General features: G+C 43.4%; 1 protein-coding gene across 5 annotated transcripts in view; it reads right to left on the bottom strand.

The window, feature by feature from the left end:
* Positions 1-4,763, bottom strand: part of POU2F1 (POU class 2 homeobox 1) — a 202,357-nt gene extending 197,594 nt beyond the window's left edge. For 3 of the 5 annotated variants that reach the window (XM_061399424.1, XM_061399427.1, XM_061399420.1), the window contains exon 1: positions 4,296-4,763. In XM_061399424.1, coding sequence (XP_061255408.1) covers positions 4,296-4,620 — 325 coding nt within the window. In that variant the 5' untranslated portion in view covers positions 4,621-4,763. The remainder of the gene's footprint in view (positions 1-4,295) is intronic. The other 2 variants (XM_061399430.1, XM_061399433.1) reach the window with 2 other exon arrangements.
* Between the last annotated feature and the right edge of the window lie 10,691 nt (positions 4,764-15,454).

Consider the following 15,454-nt stretch of genomic DNA (forward strand, 5'->3'; position numbering starts at 1 on the left):
CTTCAACCTATGCAGTAATGAGACACATTTTATTTCTTCTTTATATTGCTTATCAAAGCAGAGAGTAATAAATCTAAAATATGCCAGAATACTGTACCACTCAACCTGGAATAATAGTCACTGTTTCTTCCTTGACGACTGGGATTTTTGACAATGTCAAAATGAAAGGAACTGGAAATTAGTTTGGGGGTCAAGGTTAAAAATGACTTCAACAGTAATGCCTTGGAAGAACAGTCCTCTTAGAAATTAAAATATTTGGTCAGCTGTCACATAAATTTTCAAGACCTAAGTTCAAAAGTACCATTATAATTACTAGACGGGGCAAGAAAGAAGGAAGTCACAATGGCTTTTCCGAAAACTTGTGGGAAGCCACCTGACAGATGCAAAAGGAGAGAAGCAGGCCATAAACTCATGCAGGCCTCACCCTAACCCTAACCCTAAAATACTCGATGACTCTCCTCTCACACCGACAGAGGCAGGAATCAATCACAACAACTCCACTACATTCCCAGGATATTTTAATCATCACTTTAAGATAAACTAGTTAAAAATAAGATGGAAAATGTCTGACAGGAAAATTTAATAGGTCAAAAATCATTTGTGCATTCATACCTCACAGTGAAACAATTTTAAAAATCACTAATCAATCAAAATAAAATGCACAAACTTGTCCAGACTAAATTAAGACAATCCAAAAAGAATTCTGAAATTAAAAAAAAAAAAAAACTGTTTGCAAAGCACATGCTTTCCTGTTAAGTATTTTACCTTAAACACTATAATTTCAACCTAACAATATACAACCCTCATCCTCTTCAAGTTCACTCTACTCACTTTAACAGGTTCTAAGCCAAATATGATCTCTCCTTTATCCTGAGCGATGCTCTGAAGAAATTATATCAAGAAATATAGCTTCTTACTAGAGTTTGGGGGATTATAAAAAACCTATCTAAAACAGGCATACTTATAGATCATTTCTATGATTATACTTATTTAAAACCACGGTCCCCAATTGAGAATTTTAGGAAATGAATTTTTACAACAGCATGGGAAGCCAACCAAAATATAAGGCCAGTTAACAATACTCACCCTTTCCTGTATCACAATAATTGTAAGAAAGAAATTTTGTTTGTAAAACGCAATGTGCATTTTATCATCTTGGATAAAATATTTGCAGCCTCGGTAGTGGTTAAATTGCAGCTATAAAGGAAATTGTCCTGAGATAAATGGTTTCCCTATGAGGAGGTTTCATTGCTACACTTCACCTCAGGACAATAAATCAAATTAACTGCACCTTGTCCTTTGTCCAATGACATCATCAGTTTGACCACATCTTCAGAATCGTGTGCAAAAACATACGCTATTTAAGGCATGAAATCATGTTACTGTTTTCTGTCCATCCAACCTCATGCTTCAGGTCTCTGAAGCAGTTATTCACCTGAACATTCTCATGAAAGCGGCAGATTCTTTTTTCCTGCTGCATTCAGGCCCTGCCTATTGGCAGTAAAAGAAAAAAAAAAAAGTGAGAACTGGTATTTGAAATTGGCTTGTTTTTAGCCCATCAAATCCAGAATTTTATTTCCATTTAAACTGAAGACTAATGTCTCACAAAATATGTATATTGCAACTGACCATCAAGTGCATTAACATAATTTCAAAGGTTAAACAAGTCGCTGTTCAACAACTCTTCTCCGATACTTTACTAGCAGGGGTTTAAAAAACACCAAGGAGAAGCCACACCATGCTTTTAAAAAACAGGTAAGAACTATACAAAATTAAAAAGACAACTCTACTAAGGGAAAGCCCCCAAATCAAAATTATTTCTTTTAAATAGCAAAAGTTAATCTGCCTGTCACAGACCAAATGTTCTAAGCCTACACAAAATATAAAATCAATTCTGACAACTTAAAGATGAGGGGTGGGTGTGCTTAGGAAGGGAATAAGTTTCAAGATCAGAGTAGACACAATGCCTCAGTTTATTCTTCCATTTTCACTCATTTAACCTTGACACAAACACTCAAAGAAAATATAACCCCATATCTGTTTTCAGGAGTGCTACAATTAAAATAAGTAAGTCTATAACAGTGGTAGCACAAAATTAATATCAGCTCCATTTTAAATTAGAATGAAGAGGCTGAAAGGGGAATACAGCATGCTGTTAATTGGAACTTCTAAAATAACTAGCTATTCTACAACTCCTAGAAAAAAACTACTGCTTTTTTTTTTTTTTTTAAACAAATACCGAAGATCTTTACAAAGCCTGAAAGTGTTTAACTTGGGGGTAGAAGTCAAGGGGCAGGGGTGAACTAGCCCGAAAACAAAGTGATTTATTTTATTAAACCAAAATAGGTTTCATTCGCCTCTGAAAATGAGAAAGCATAGATTTTTTTCCTTAGGCCCAATATTATGGCAAACCATAAGAAAGTCTTTTTTAAGATAAAACAGAACACGACAGAGTTGATGCTTAGCTAGAAGCTGTTTGAAAGTTGCTAACGCCCAAGAGGGTTTCTTCTGCCCGTGGAGTAGAGGTAAGCGTACGGAAGTTATTTGGGGGGGGTAGGGGGAGTCATTTTGGTTATTAGTAAATAAATCAAGCGGCAGAGAACATGAGGCCTAGGCCACTGCTACATAGGGGCCAAGGCCTAGCTCTCTCCCTCTCCTCCCAGCCCAGTCTGGGTTTGATCTCAGAGCCCTGTGGATTGCCAAGGAAAAAAAAAAAAGAATCATATCGAACCACAAAAGCACATGGGGCGAATGTAAAATATAAACACGGCGTTGGGCTGTGAGTGGCTGTTATTAAAGGTCTGAATTACTAAACATGAGAGGCGGGGAAAGCCAGGCGGCCATTTCAATAATATAAACCTCCCCGAATTAGACATTATTCAAATGAGAGAGGTTCAGCTAACCAGAGCATAAGAGGACCCAGCACCCAACAAGAAAACAGGGGCAGAGACCCAGGAAGGGGGATCCCCGCCCCTACCCAACTCCCAACCGGTGGGGGGTAAACCGAGAATATTATCAACTTGTCAGCCAGCCGGTTCTGGGGCCGGGCAGGAGGGCAGCGCTTCACGTCCGAGTTCCCGGGAGGCCTCCGGGCGCCGCTGGGGCCTGAGGGGGAGCGAGGCCCCCGAGGGCCCCCGGCCCCGCGGGTCTGGGTCAAGCGCAGAGGCGGGGGGCAGACAGGGTGGGGCAGGGGACCCGGAGCTCAGACCGCGCCAGGCACCTTCATTCGGCTCAACTCTCCCGAGAATCCACGGCCGCCGGGGAACAAGGGGCTTCCCCAGGACTCGCTGGGACCCCTGACCGGTGGCCCGGAGCACATGGGACGGCCTCAGAGGACCTGCTCCTTGGAGGGGAACTTTCCCCGAGGGCAGCTTTCAACCCAGTCCGCCCCCAAGGGGGCGAAGCGCGTGCCGGCGCGGACGCCCTAGTCCCTCCGCCCGGAGGCCCCCTCGCAGCGCCCAGGACCGCTCACCCCTACCCATCTACAGCGCAGGCCCGCCTCCGGTCAGGCCACCGTTCGGGGGATGAGCGGGGCGCGGCCGGGGCGCCCGGGGCCGTGACCCGCGGGCTTGGCCCCGCTCGGACCCTGGTGCGGCGGCGGGGCGCGGGCGCGGGCCGGGCGCTGTCCGCGGGCGCACCCGGGCCGCCCCCCGCGGGCAGCAGCGCGGGGGAGGGGGCGCCCCGGCCCGCGCCGGGGGCAGGACACGTGCGGCGGTCCGGCCGCCGGGGTCCACTCCGGCCCCGCCGCCTCCCCGGCATTGTGCTCGCCGCCACCTCCATCTCGCCCTCCACGCCCCCCCACCCCGCGCCCGCCCGGCCCGGGTCGCCCGCCCGCGCCCCGCCGCGCCCCGCCGGCCCAGCAGCTATGAATATGTAAAACGTCTTTATTGTCCTCTCCCTCTGCCCCGGCCCCGCGGCCCCGCCGCGGACCCGCTCGGGTTGGGGCTCGGCGGCGAGGAGGCGGAGGCGGCGGGCGGCCGGTGGCCGGCGGAGGAGGAGGGCCGGTGCCGGCGGGCGGGCGGGCGAGCCCGCGGCGGGGTGGGCTAGGGGCAGGAGGAGAGCGGCGGATAGCAGCCCCCTTTGCCCCTCGTCTTCCCCCTCCGCCTGGGCGCTCCGAGCCTCTTTCCCCCTCCGCTCGGCGCCCGGCGGGGGCTCCGTGCTCCCTGGCCCCCCATCTCCCCGCCGTTAATTATAATAATCCTGAGTACTAATAAATTATGCTAAGTCGCGGGGGGGGGGCAGCGGGAGCCGGGGTTGAGTATGAATATGAATATGTAAAATGCTGTAATGATTACCTGCTGCTGCTGCCGCCGCGGCTGAACTCTCATCTTGACTCGCTGCTCCTCCGTCCGCCATTTTGAATATTTTAACCAAAATCGCCCGGTCGATAAACCCTCCCTCGCTCCGGCTCCCCTCCCCCCGCCCGCCCTCCAGACCTCCTCCCTGCTCTCCGCCCCCTCCAGCTCCCGCCTCTCCTCGGGCGCGCGCCAGGGGGCGCGCGAGGCTGTCCCCCTGGAAGAGGCCCACCTCCACCGGGCTCTCTGCGCACGCGCCCCCTGGCAGCTGTGGCTCCTCAGTAGCTAAAGCGCCCTCAACCTGCGAGTCACTCCTTCGCTTCATTTCTTCTCGTCTGGGCTCTGCACATGCGCGAATTTCCCCAAGCGCCTAAAAGGCGGTCTGCGCTTGCGCCATTTCCCCTTGGCTCCGTCCTGATATGCGAAGTGTAAAGTGTTGTACGGAGCGCGATTGTGGCATCTTACTCTCCTCCCGATTTTACTCTGGCTTCCCCCAGTGGCATGCTACAAGAAGGACAGGGGACACGGTGGCCGAAAGGGTGGAGATGCGTGAAGTGTCGGTGAGCGGACTGGCCCGCGCCCTCTTCGGTGCGCACTTTTTAAGGCTTTCCGCGCTGTTTAAACACCGACAACAAAGGACGGGCCGCTCCCCTGCTAGGTAATTTCCGGCCCTGCGGGCAGGTAGGGACGGAAACCAGCCTCGGGGAACCGGGCTGGAGGCACCTGCTGAGCCTGGCGCGGGCCTCCCGCTTTAAGTTTGAATCCAAATTAGTCCCCGCCCTCAACCTTGCGAATGCTAGAGTCCTGACCCTGGCCAATGCGAAGGGGAGGGTCCTGTGATTCTTTTAGTTAGCCCCAGATCTTCTCTACTTGTTTCCAACACCCGGCTGGCTTCCACGTTAGCTGGGAGTTAATTATTAAGTCGCTAATTCCCGCCCCTGCCCTTTCAGGTGCCTCGATCGCCGCTCACCGGATGGAAACAAATAGCCGACCTCTGGTCTACAGATAGGCGTTCTTCTCTTCCTTTTGGTTAGGAACATCTTTTGAAACCTAACATAAACTGAAAACCCACGACCTAGTAAATAAAAAAAAATGTCGAAATCAGCGGTAGCTTCATCAAGAATTTTATTTTGTTGCTTCTCAAGGTAAATATGAAAAGTAGGCTTTTTCCGATGTAGATATCTTTGCTTGTAACTAGTCACAATATTCTAAGATTTCTTTAGTAAGTGTAATAGATTTTCCTGAACAAGACTCAGGTCTAATTATTTTAAGAATTTTTAAGCTCTACGGTTTTTCCAGTTTTTTGTTTTTTGTTTTTTTTTTCTTAAGAGAAGTCTACTATATTTCATGGTTACCAAAGAAAAGTTTTTTAAAAAAATCAGTTTTAGGTAGTCTTGAGAAGAAAAAAATGAGTGTAAGATTTATATTGAGGAGGATTACAAATTCTGGTCTTCCCAGAATGGCTCAGGTGAAGAATCCGCTGGCCAGTGCAGGAACTGAAGGAGACTGGGGCTCCATCTCTGGGTGGTGAAGATACCCGTGAGGAGGAAATGGCAACCCGCTCGGGTGTTCCTGCCATTCCTGCCGGGATAACCCGATGGACAGAGGAGCCAGTTGGGCTGCAGTCCAGGGAGTCGCAAAGAGTAGGACACGACTGAGCACGCAGGCACAATTTCTTCACTGAGGAAAAAAACTGATCTCTAGGAGATAGCCAGCCATTGTTTAATACCTAAAGTTTTAATCATTGTTCTTAGCCTGCTCATTGAATTTCTTACACTGTGCAAGTACAGTTAAAGCTATTGTCAATGTCAGCCAATGAATTCCAGGTGGTATTGATTTATTCATGGCAATTAATGCCTAGGGTGTACGCATGACTGTTTAAGCCAAATAATCGGGCTGCCCTGTAATCTAATTATTTCAGACAATGGCCAACCAACACACAGTTAAGGAAATGCAAAATTCAATCATGTTACAATTAATCTGTAAATATAGCATATTCACCAGCATTGCTATTAATAGAAAGTCTCAGAATCTTCAATCTATGTGAAACTGAAAGTTGCTCATCAGTCAGACTCTTTGAGACCCGGTAGACTGTACAGTCCGTGGAATTCTCTGGGCCAGGATACTGGAGTGGGTAGCCTTTCACTTCAGGGGATCGTCCCAAACCAGGGATCGAACCCAGGTCTCCCACGTTGCAGGTGGATTCTTTATCAGCTGAGCCACAAGGGACAAAGTTAAGTACATGACTCTGCTTTAAGGGCAACAAATTTGAAGTCATCTCCACTAAGAAAAAGAAATCAAATACCCTTATTTAAATTCTTATCTTCTATTTAATCTTTGTTTTGCTCTTTGTTTTAAAAAGTAAATTAATATGACTTTCAGGAAGGAACTGAAGCCAGTGCATCTGCTATTCATTATTATCTTATTTATATAAAAGGAAATTTTTATGGAATGAACTTTTATGTAAAGAAAAATACTCTGTGAGGAAAAGAAAGCTTAAAATACTGTGTATTAATGATTCATCTTCCTCTTGATGGTAATATTTATGTTTCCAAATGTGTGCCCAGTTCAGTTCAGTCACTCAGTCATGTCCGACTCTTTGCAACCCCATAGACTGCAGCATGCCAGGCTTCCCTGTTCATCACCAATTCCTGGAGCTTACTCAAACTCATGTCCATTGAGTCGGTGATGCCATCCAGCCATCTCATCCTCGGTTGTCCCCTTCTCTTCTGGCCCTCAATCTTTCCCCAAATCAGGGTCTTTTCCAGTAAGTCAGTTCTTCACATCAGGTGGCCAAAGTATTGGAGTTTCAGCTTCAGTGTCAGTCCTTCCATTGAATATTCAGGACTGATTTCCTTTAGGATGGACTGGTTGCATCTCCTTGAAGTCCAAGGGATTCTCAAGAGTCTTCTCCAACACTGCAGTTCAAAAGCATCAATTCTTAGGCACTCAGCTTTCTTTATAATCCAACTCTCACATCCATACATGACTACTGGAAAAACCATAGCTTTCACGAGACAGACTTTTTTGTTGGCAAAGTAATATCTCTGCTTTTTAAGATGCTGTCTAGGTTGGTCATAACTTTTCTTCCAAGGAGCAAGTGTCTTAATTTCATGGCTACAGTCACCATCTTCAGTGATATTGGAGCCAAAAAAAACCAAAGTCTGTCACTGTTTGCATTATTTCCCCATCTATTTGCCATGATGCCATGATCTTAGTTTCCTGAATGTTGAGTTTTAAACCAAATTTTTTCATTCTCCTCTTTCACTTTCATCAAGAGGCTCTTTAGTTTTTCTTCACTTTCTGCCATAAGGGTGGTGTCATCTGCATATCTGAGGTTATTGATATTTCTCCCAGCAATCTTGATTCCAGCTTGTGCTTCATCCAGCCTGGCATTGTGCATGATGTACTCTGCATATAAGTTAAATAAGCAGGGTGACAGTATACAGCCTTGATGTACTCCTTTCCCAATTTGGAACTAGTCCCGATTTGTTCCATGTCCAGTTCTAACTGTTGCTTCTTATCCTCTATACAGATTTCTCAGGAGTCAAGTCAGGTAGTCTGGTATTCCCATCTCTTGAAGAATTTTCCAGTTTGTTGAGATCTACACAGTCAAAGGCTTTGGCATACTTAATAAAGCAGAAGTAGATGTTTTTTTGGAACTCTTGTGCTTTTTTGATGATCCAGTGGATGTTGGCAATTTGATCTCTGGTTCCTCTGCCTTTTCTAAATCCAGCTTGAACATCTGGAAGTTCACGGTTCATGTACTGATGAAGTCTGGCTTGGAGAATTTTAAGCATTACTTTGCTAGCGTGTGCTGTTGCTGCTGCTAAGTCGATTCAGTCGTGTCCGACTCTGTGTGACCCCATAGACGGCAGCCCACTAGGCTCCTCTGTCCCTGGGATTCTCCAGGCAAGAATACTGGAGTGGGTTGCCATTTCCTTCTCCAATGCATGAAAGTGAAAAGTGAAATTGAAATTGCTCATTCGTGCCTGACTCTTCGCGACCCCATGGACTGCAGCCCATCAGGCTCCTCTGCCCATGGGATTTTCCAGGCAAGAGTACTGGAGTGGGTTGCCATTGCCTTCTCCTTGCTAGCATGTGGGATGAGTGCAATTGTGTGGTAGTTTGAGCATTCTTTGGCATTGCCTTGCTTTGGGATTGGAATGAAAACTGACCTTTTCCAGTCCTGTGGCCACTGCAGAGTTTTCCAAATTTGCTAGCATATTGAGTGCCACACTTTCACGGCATCATCTTTCAGGATTTGAAATAGGTCAACATGAATTCCATCACCTCCACTGGCTTTGTTTGTAGTGATGCTTCCTAAGGCCCACTTGACTTCACATTCCAGGATGTCTGGCTCTAGGTGAGTAATCACACCATCATGGTTATCTGGGTCATGAAGATCTTTTTTGTATAGTTTTCCTGTGTATTCTTGCCACCTCTTCTTAGCATCTTCTGCTTCTGTTAGGTCCATACCATTTCTGTCCTTAATTGTGCCTATCTTTGCATGAAACGTTCCCTTGGTATCTCTAATTTTCTTAGAGATCTCTAGTCTTTCCTGTTCTATTATTTTCCTCTATTTCTTTGTATTGATTACTGAGGAAGGCTTTCTTATCTCTCCATGCTATTCTTTGAAACTGTGCATTCACAACCTGCCTGAACTCAGGCTCTACTACAAAGCCACAGTCATTAAGACAGTATGGTACTGGCACAAAGACAGAAATATAGATCAATGGAACAAAATAGAAAGCCCACAGATAAACCCATGCACCTATGGACACCTTATCTTTGACAAAGGAGGCAAGAATATACAATGGAGAAAAGACAATCTCTTTAACAAGTGGTGCTGGGAAAACTGCTCAACCACTTGTAAAAGAATGAAACTAGAACACTTTCTAACACCATACACAAAAATAAACTCAAAATGGATTAAAGATCTAAACATAAGACCAGAAACTATAAAACTCTTAGAGGAGAACATAGGCAAAACACTCTCCGACATACATCACAGCAGGATCCTCTATGACCCACCTCCCAGAATACTGGAAATAAAGGCAAAAATAAATAAATGGGATCTAATTAAAATTAAAAGCTTCTGCACAACAAAATAAAATATAAGCAAGGTGAAAAGACAGTCTTCAGAATGGGAGAAAATAATGGCAAACGAAGCAACTGACAAACAACTAATCTCAAAAATACACAAGCAACTCCTGCAGCTCAATTCTAGAAAAATAAATGACCCAGTCAAAAAATGGGCCAAAGAACTAAATAGACATTTCTCCAAAGAAGACATACAGATGGCTAACAAACACATGAAAAGATGCTCAAGATCACTCATTATCAGAGAAATGCAAATCAAAACCACAATGAGGTACCATTTCCCGCCAGTCAGAATGGCTGCTATCCAAAAGTCTACAAGCAATAAATGCTGGAGAGGATGTGGAGAAAAGGGAACCCTCTTACACTGTTGGTGGGAATGCAAACTAGTACAGCCACTATGGAGAACAGTGTGGAGATTTCTTAAAAAACTGGAAATAGAACTGCCATACAATCCAGGAATCCCACTGCTGGGCATACATACCAAGGAAACCAGAATTGAAAGAGACACGTGTACCCCAATGTTCATCACAGCACTGTTTATAATAGCCAGGACATGGAAGAAACCTACATGCCCATCTGCAGACAAATGGATAAGAAAGCTGTGGTACATATACACAATGGAGTATTACTCAGCCATTAAAAAGAATACATTTGAATCAGTTCTAATGAGGTGGATGAAACTGGAGCCTATGATACAGAGTGAAGTAAGCCAGAGAGAAAAACACCAATACAGTATACTAACGCATATATATGGAATTTAGAAAGATGGTAACAACAACCCTGTATGTGAGACAGCAAAAGAGACACTGATGTATAGAACAGTCTTTTGGACTCTGTGGGAGAGGGAGGGGGGGATGATTTGGGAGAATGGCATTAAAACATGTGTAATATCATATAAGAAACGAATTGCCAGTCCAGGTTTGATGCAGGATACAGGAAGCTTGGGGCTGGTGCACTGGGATGACCCAGAGGGATGGTATGGGAAGGGAGGTGGGAGGGGGGTTTAGGGTGGGGAACACGTATACACCCATGGCGGATGCATGTTGATGTATGGCAAAACCAATACAATATTGTAAAGTAAAAAATAATAAAAAAGAAACTGTGCATTCAAATGGGTATATCTTTCCTTTTCTTCTTTGCCTTTAGCATCTCTTCTTTTCTCAGCTATTTGTAAAGCCTCCTCAAACAACCATTTTGCCTTTTTTCATTTCTTTTTCTTGGGGATGGTCTTTATCACTGCCTCCTGTACAATGTCAGGAACCTCTGTCCATAGTTCTTCAGGGACTCCGTCTATCTGGTCTAATCCCTTGAATCTATTTGTTACTTTCACTGTATAATCATAAGGGATTTTGTTTAGGTCATACCTGAATGGTCTAGTGGTTTTCCCTACTTTCTTTAAGTCTGAATTTGGCAATAAGGAGTTCATGATCTGAGTCTAGGGCCTAGTACAATAACTGAACATAGTAGATAGTCATAAATATTTGTTGAGTAAAAAATAATAAATGATACAGTTATATATGTTAGGATTATTTTAAAAATTGATAAATCATCTATTTGACAAATAGTTTTGAAATCTTCATTCTGCCATAAACTTTACTAGGTGTTAAGGATATGAAAATGTGTAAGATACTGCTTTGACCCCAGCAAACTTTGTGTATCAACGTTTTAAAATCCTTAAAACTCTGGAAGATAGAACTCTGATTATCCCAGTTTTCCAGGATGGGGAAATTGAGTCATATAGATATTATGTAACTTGCTTGTATTAGTGTTCTGCAAAGAAACAAAACCAATCGGAGATACATATATATAAATTTATGTATATGAAAGATATGTTTTATAAAGAATGAGTTTATATAATTACAGAGGCTGAAAAGTCTCCAGATCTGCAGTTTGAAGGCCCAAGAAGCAATGTCATGTTCCAGTCCAAGTACAAAGGCCTGATTCAACTTCGTATTCTTTCCATCATTATCCTAATATCCATTTCCATACTTGTTCCCAAGATTTCTGTCTGTGACAATTAGAAGACTCAAGGAGTTCTTTTGAAGTGCTGTGCACCTCCTCATAAATCAGGTAATTTCCAGTTCGTGATGGGTAGTTCAAGTCTCGTGGTAATTTGGTGGCCCATCGGTAAGCATCCAGTCTCTATTGAGGTCCAGTGGCAGGCCAAGAGCTATTTCCCAAAAGGAGAGTAGTAATCTATAGAAGATGTCGGGGCTTTGCTCTAAAATCCTGAGGGTTTGAGCTGTGGTTCAGTCGGAGCCCAGTGCATCCCCACCTGTGACTGACATGTCGAGCATCTCTGGATCTGCCGGACCCTGAGGCCTGTGTGGTGGAGTAGCTCACACAGCTGTCTGGACTTGCTGTGCAGCTTTCCCGTATGCTGGGTCTCATTCAAAACTAATGGCTTTTTGAGTCACTTGGTAAGTAGGTTGAAATAACCCAAATGTGGGCTGTTTCCTCCAAAATCCAAAGCCCACTAGGCACTGTGCCTCTTTTTTTTAGTTGTAGGAGGAGCCAGATGCAACGATTTATCCTTCACCTTAGAAGGGATATCTTAATATGCACCACACCACTGAGTCCGTAGAAATTTCACTGAGGTAGAAAGCCCCTGAATTTGTGTCAGACTTAGTTATCACACTTGGACACGTAAATGCCTTACAAGTTTAAGTATGAAGTAGTTCCTACTTCTTGCTTACTAGGTCCAATCAGCATGATGTCATCAATGTAATGAACTAGTGTAATAGCTTCTGAAAGAGAAAAGAGAGCAAGATCCTGCAAACTCAACTGTGATTCCCAGCTGGTGAATTGACATACTTCTGAGGTGGGATAGTGAAGGTGTATTTGCTTCAAACAAACTGCTTCTTGTGGGTCTTATTAACAGGGATAGAGGAAAAAGCATTTGCTAGATTAATAGCTATATACCAGAGGATGTGTTAATTTGCTCAAGCATTGAAATCACATCTGGTACAGCAGCTGTCAGTGAGGTCACCACCCAGTTAAGCTTATCGTAATCCTCTGTCATTTTCCAAGATCCATCTGTCTTCTGTATAGGCCAGATAGGAGAGTTAAATGGGGATGTGGTAGGAATAACCACCCCTACATCTTTCAGATCCTTGATGGTGGAACTAATCTCTACAATCCCTCCAGTAATGCAGCATTCCTTTTGGTTTACTATTTTCCTGGATAGAAGTAGGTCTAGTGGCTTCCATTTGGCCTTTCCCATGTAATAGCCTGACTCCCCAGGTCAAGGAACCAATGTGAAGGTTATGACAGCTGCTTCCATTTTCCAGGGTGGGGGACATTGAGGCATAGAGGTAGTAAGTAACTTGCCCCGTGTCACCCCACTATTAAACAGTAGAGCTGAGATTCAAACACAGGTCAGGGATTGTACTCTCGTAACACTGTGATGCTTGCTTTGGATCAGGAAAAAATCCTGGGGGTGCCTAAAGTTCATGTGGTAAGAGAACATATTAACACATAACATCCTTGTATGTAATCTCATAATTAAAATACAGACATGGATGCAAATTTATGTTCACTCAAAAACATACATACAAATAGCAGCTCTGTTATATTTGCCAAATCTAGAAATAATTCAAAGGCTCTTAAACAAGTGAATGGAAAAAAACAAACTGGAGTACATTCATAATGTGGAATACTATTTTTCAGTTTAAAAAATGAATTATTGACAAATGCAACAACTTCAGTGAATCTCAGAGGCATTACACTAAGTGAAAGCAGAAAATCTCAAATCATGCTGTATGATTCTGTTTGCATGACATCCTTGAAATAAAACTGATTAGTAGTTGCCTGGAGGTAATGGTGGAAGAAGGTGAATATGTGTGTGTATATATATATTCACACACCATATACATATAAGGTACAGAAGTAGTACAAAGGTATGGTGAATTGGCCTAGAAGTTACTGCTACTGGATGTTCTTTAGCTGACAGCAGTAATGTGTGGATGTGAATGTATAAATCTATCCTACTAAAGGGTAAGACACAAGCCTTTGTAACTAGGTGTGGCCACATGATTAAATTAAATTTTGGCTTTTGGGTTTTAAGGAATTGTTGGGTTGGCTTTCTAAGAAGCTCTAAAAGAAGAGTTACTTTTCATTGGAAAAGCCTCTGATGCTGGGAGGGATTGAGGGCAGGAGGAGAAGGGGATGACAGAGGATGAGATGGCTGGATGCATCACCAACTTGATGGACGTGAGTTTGAGTGAACTCCGGGAGTTGGTGATGGACAGGGAGGCCTGGCGTGCTGCGATTCATGGGGTCGCAAAGAGTCGAACACAACTGAGCAACTGAACTGAACTGGGTTGGCTTTCTAGGAAGCTTCTAAAAGAAGAGTTACTCTGTTCTTCCTTCTTCCCTTCCTGCTGCCTGGAACGTAGATGTGAAGACTGAAATTCCTGTAGCTTTCCTGGACCATGGCGTATCATTCTCAAGAGAGAACATGTTAGAAATAGCAAACCAATCAGCTGAAGGGAAGCCTGGGACTGGGACTGGTCCGGACACAGAATTCCTTGTACTGAAGTTAACTCTCCATGCTGCTACATAGTTTTTTTAAAGACTGAGGAATCCAGATTCTGGGAAATGTATTTTAATTATTGTAATTACCTTAGTTGAATAAATTAAAAACAATTGTATTTTTATAAACATCTCCAACATTTTAGCTATTCATAAAGATTATCATTATAATTAGCAAATTAATTTCTCTAGTGACCTAAGGTGTATTTCATAACTAGTTACTCTTATAGCAGGGCTTTCAAGCCATGTTTCTTGAAGATCTTAGGCCTGGCCTTAAGAAAGGGTGAGCTCCAGAAAGCTCAACCCCTCCACCTCCTCTTTAGCTGAAATGATTTTACTTTACCTATATTGGAAATCAAGATAAAATTTATTTGAAAACATGGTATCACTATTTTAAAACATTATATATAATTCATATACATGTATGTGTGTGCTAAATTGCTTCAGTTGTGTCCGAATCTTTGCAACCCTATGGACTGTAGCCCACCAGGCTCCCCTGTCTATGGGATTCTCTAGGCAAGAATACTGGAGAGGGTTGCCATGCCCTCCTCCAGGGGATCTTCCCAACCCAGGGATTGAACCCACATCTCCTGCATTGGTAGGTGGATTCTATATCACTAGCACCACCTGGGAAGCCTCCATATGTGTACAAATACATATATATATATATATATGAAATTTACATATATATATATATGAAATTCATATATATGAAATTTACTATCCTGGAAGATTCAGCCAAGATGTGTCATTGCTTAAAGGTACATATACTATGAGTACTTCTTTGGAGTGGAGCAAGATTAGCACCAGTGACTTTAAAAAGTTTTCATGACAAAATGATCATGACCTTTGTATAAGTAGCATTGGGACCTTGATCTCCTTTTTCTCCATGTCTTACAGTGTGCCCAGAATTTTTCCCAAGGAAGATTTTGATTTTGCCTCAGATATTTCCATGATCCTCCTCTATGAGCAGGTGGAGATGGCCTCTATTAAACTAGTAACTGTATCCTGATCACATATCTTAACTTTCATAAAGGGATGTCAAACCTACTTACTGTAGCTATCTGCTGCAATTTATGTTTCTACCTTTAATGTACAATGTAGAGTATGTGTACTTCTTAGAGAATGTATACTGAAATCTTTAAAAGTCAATGCTTATCAGAAAGCTCAATATCATTGATGGAGAACTGATAGATATATAGCCCATGGTCCCCTCTGGTTCAGGGTCAGAAAATTTGTGTCACTACTCTTATATTGATATAATATTATAATATTTTATACTGATATTAAGAAGAGGTGGCAAGAATACACAGAAGAACTATACAAAAAAGATCTTTATGACCCAGATAATCATGATGGTGTGATCACTCACCTAGAGCCAGATATCTTGGAATGGGAAGTCAAGTGAGCCTTAGGAAGCATCACTACGAATAAAGCTAGAGGACGTGATGGAATTCCAGTTGAGCTATTTTAAATCCTGAGAGATGATGCCGTGAAAGTGCAGCACTCAATATGCTAGCAAA

Source organism: Bos javanicus, chromosome 3, assembly GCF_032452875.1.
Source record: "Bos javanicus breed banteng chromosome 3, ARS-OSU_banteng_1.0, whole genome shotgun sequence".
NCBI lineage: Eukaryota > Metazoa > Chordata > Mammalia > Artiodactyla > Bovidae > Bos > Bos javanicus.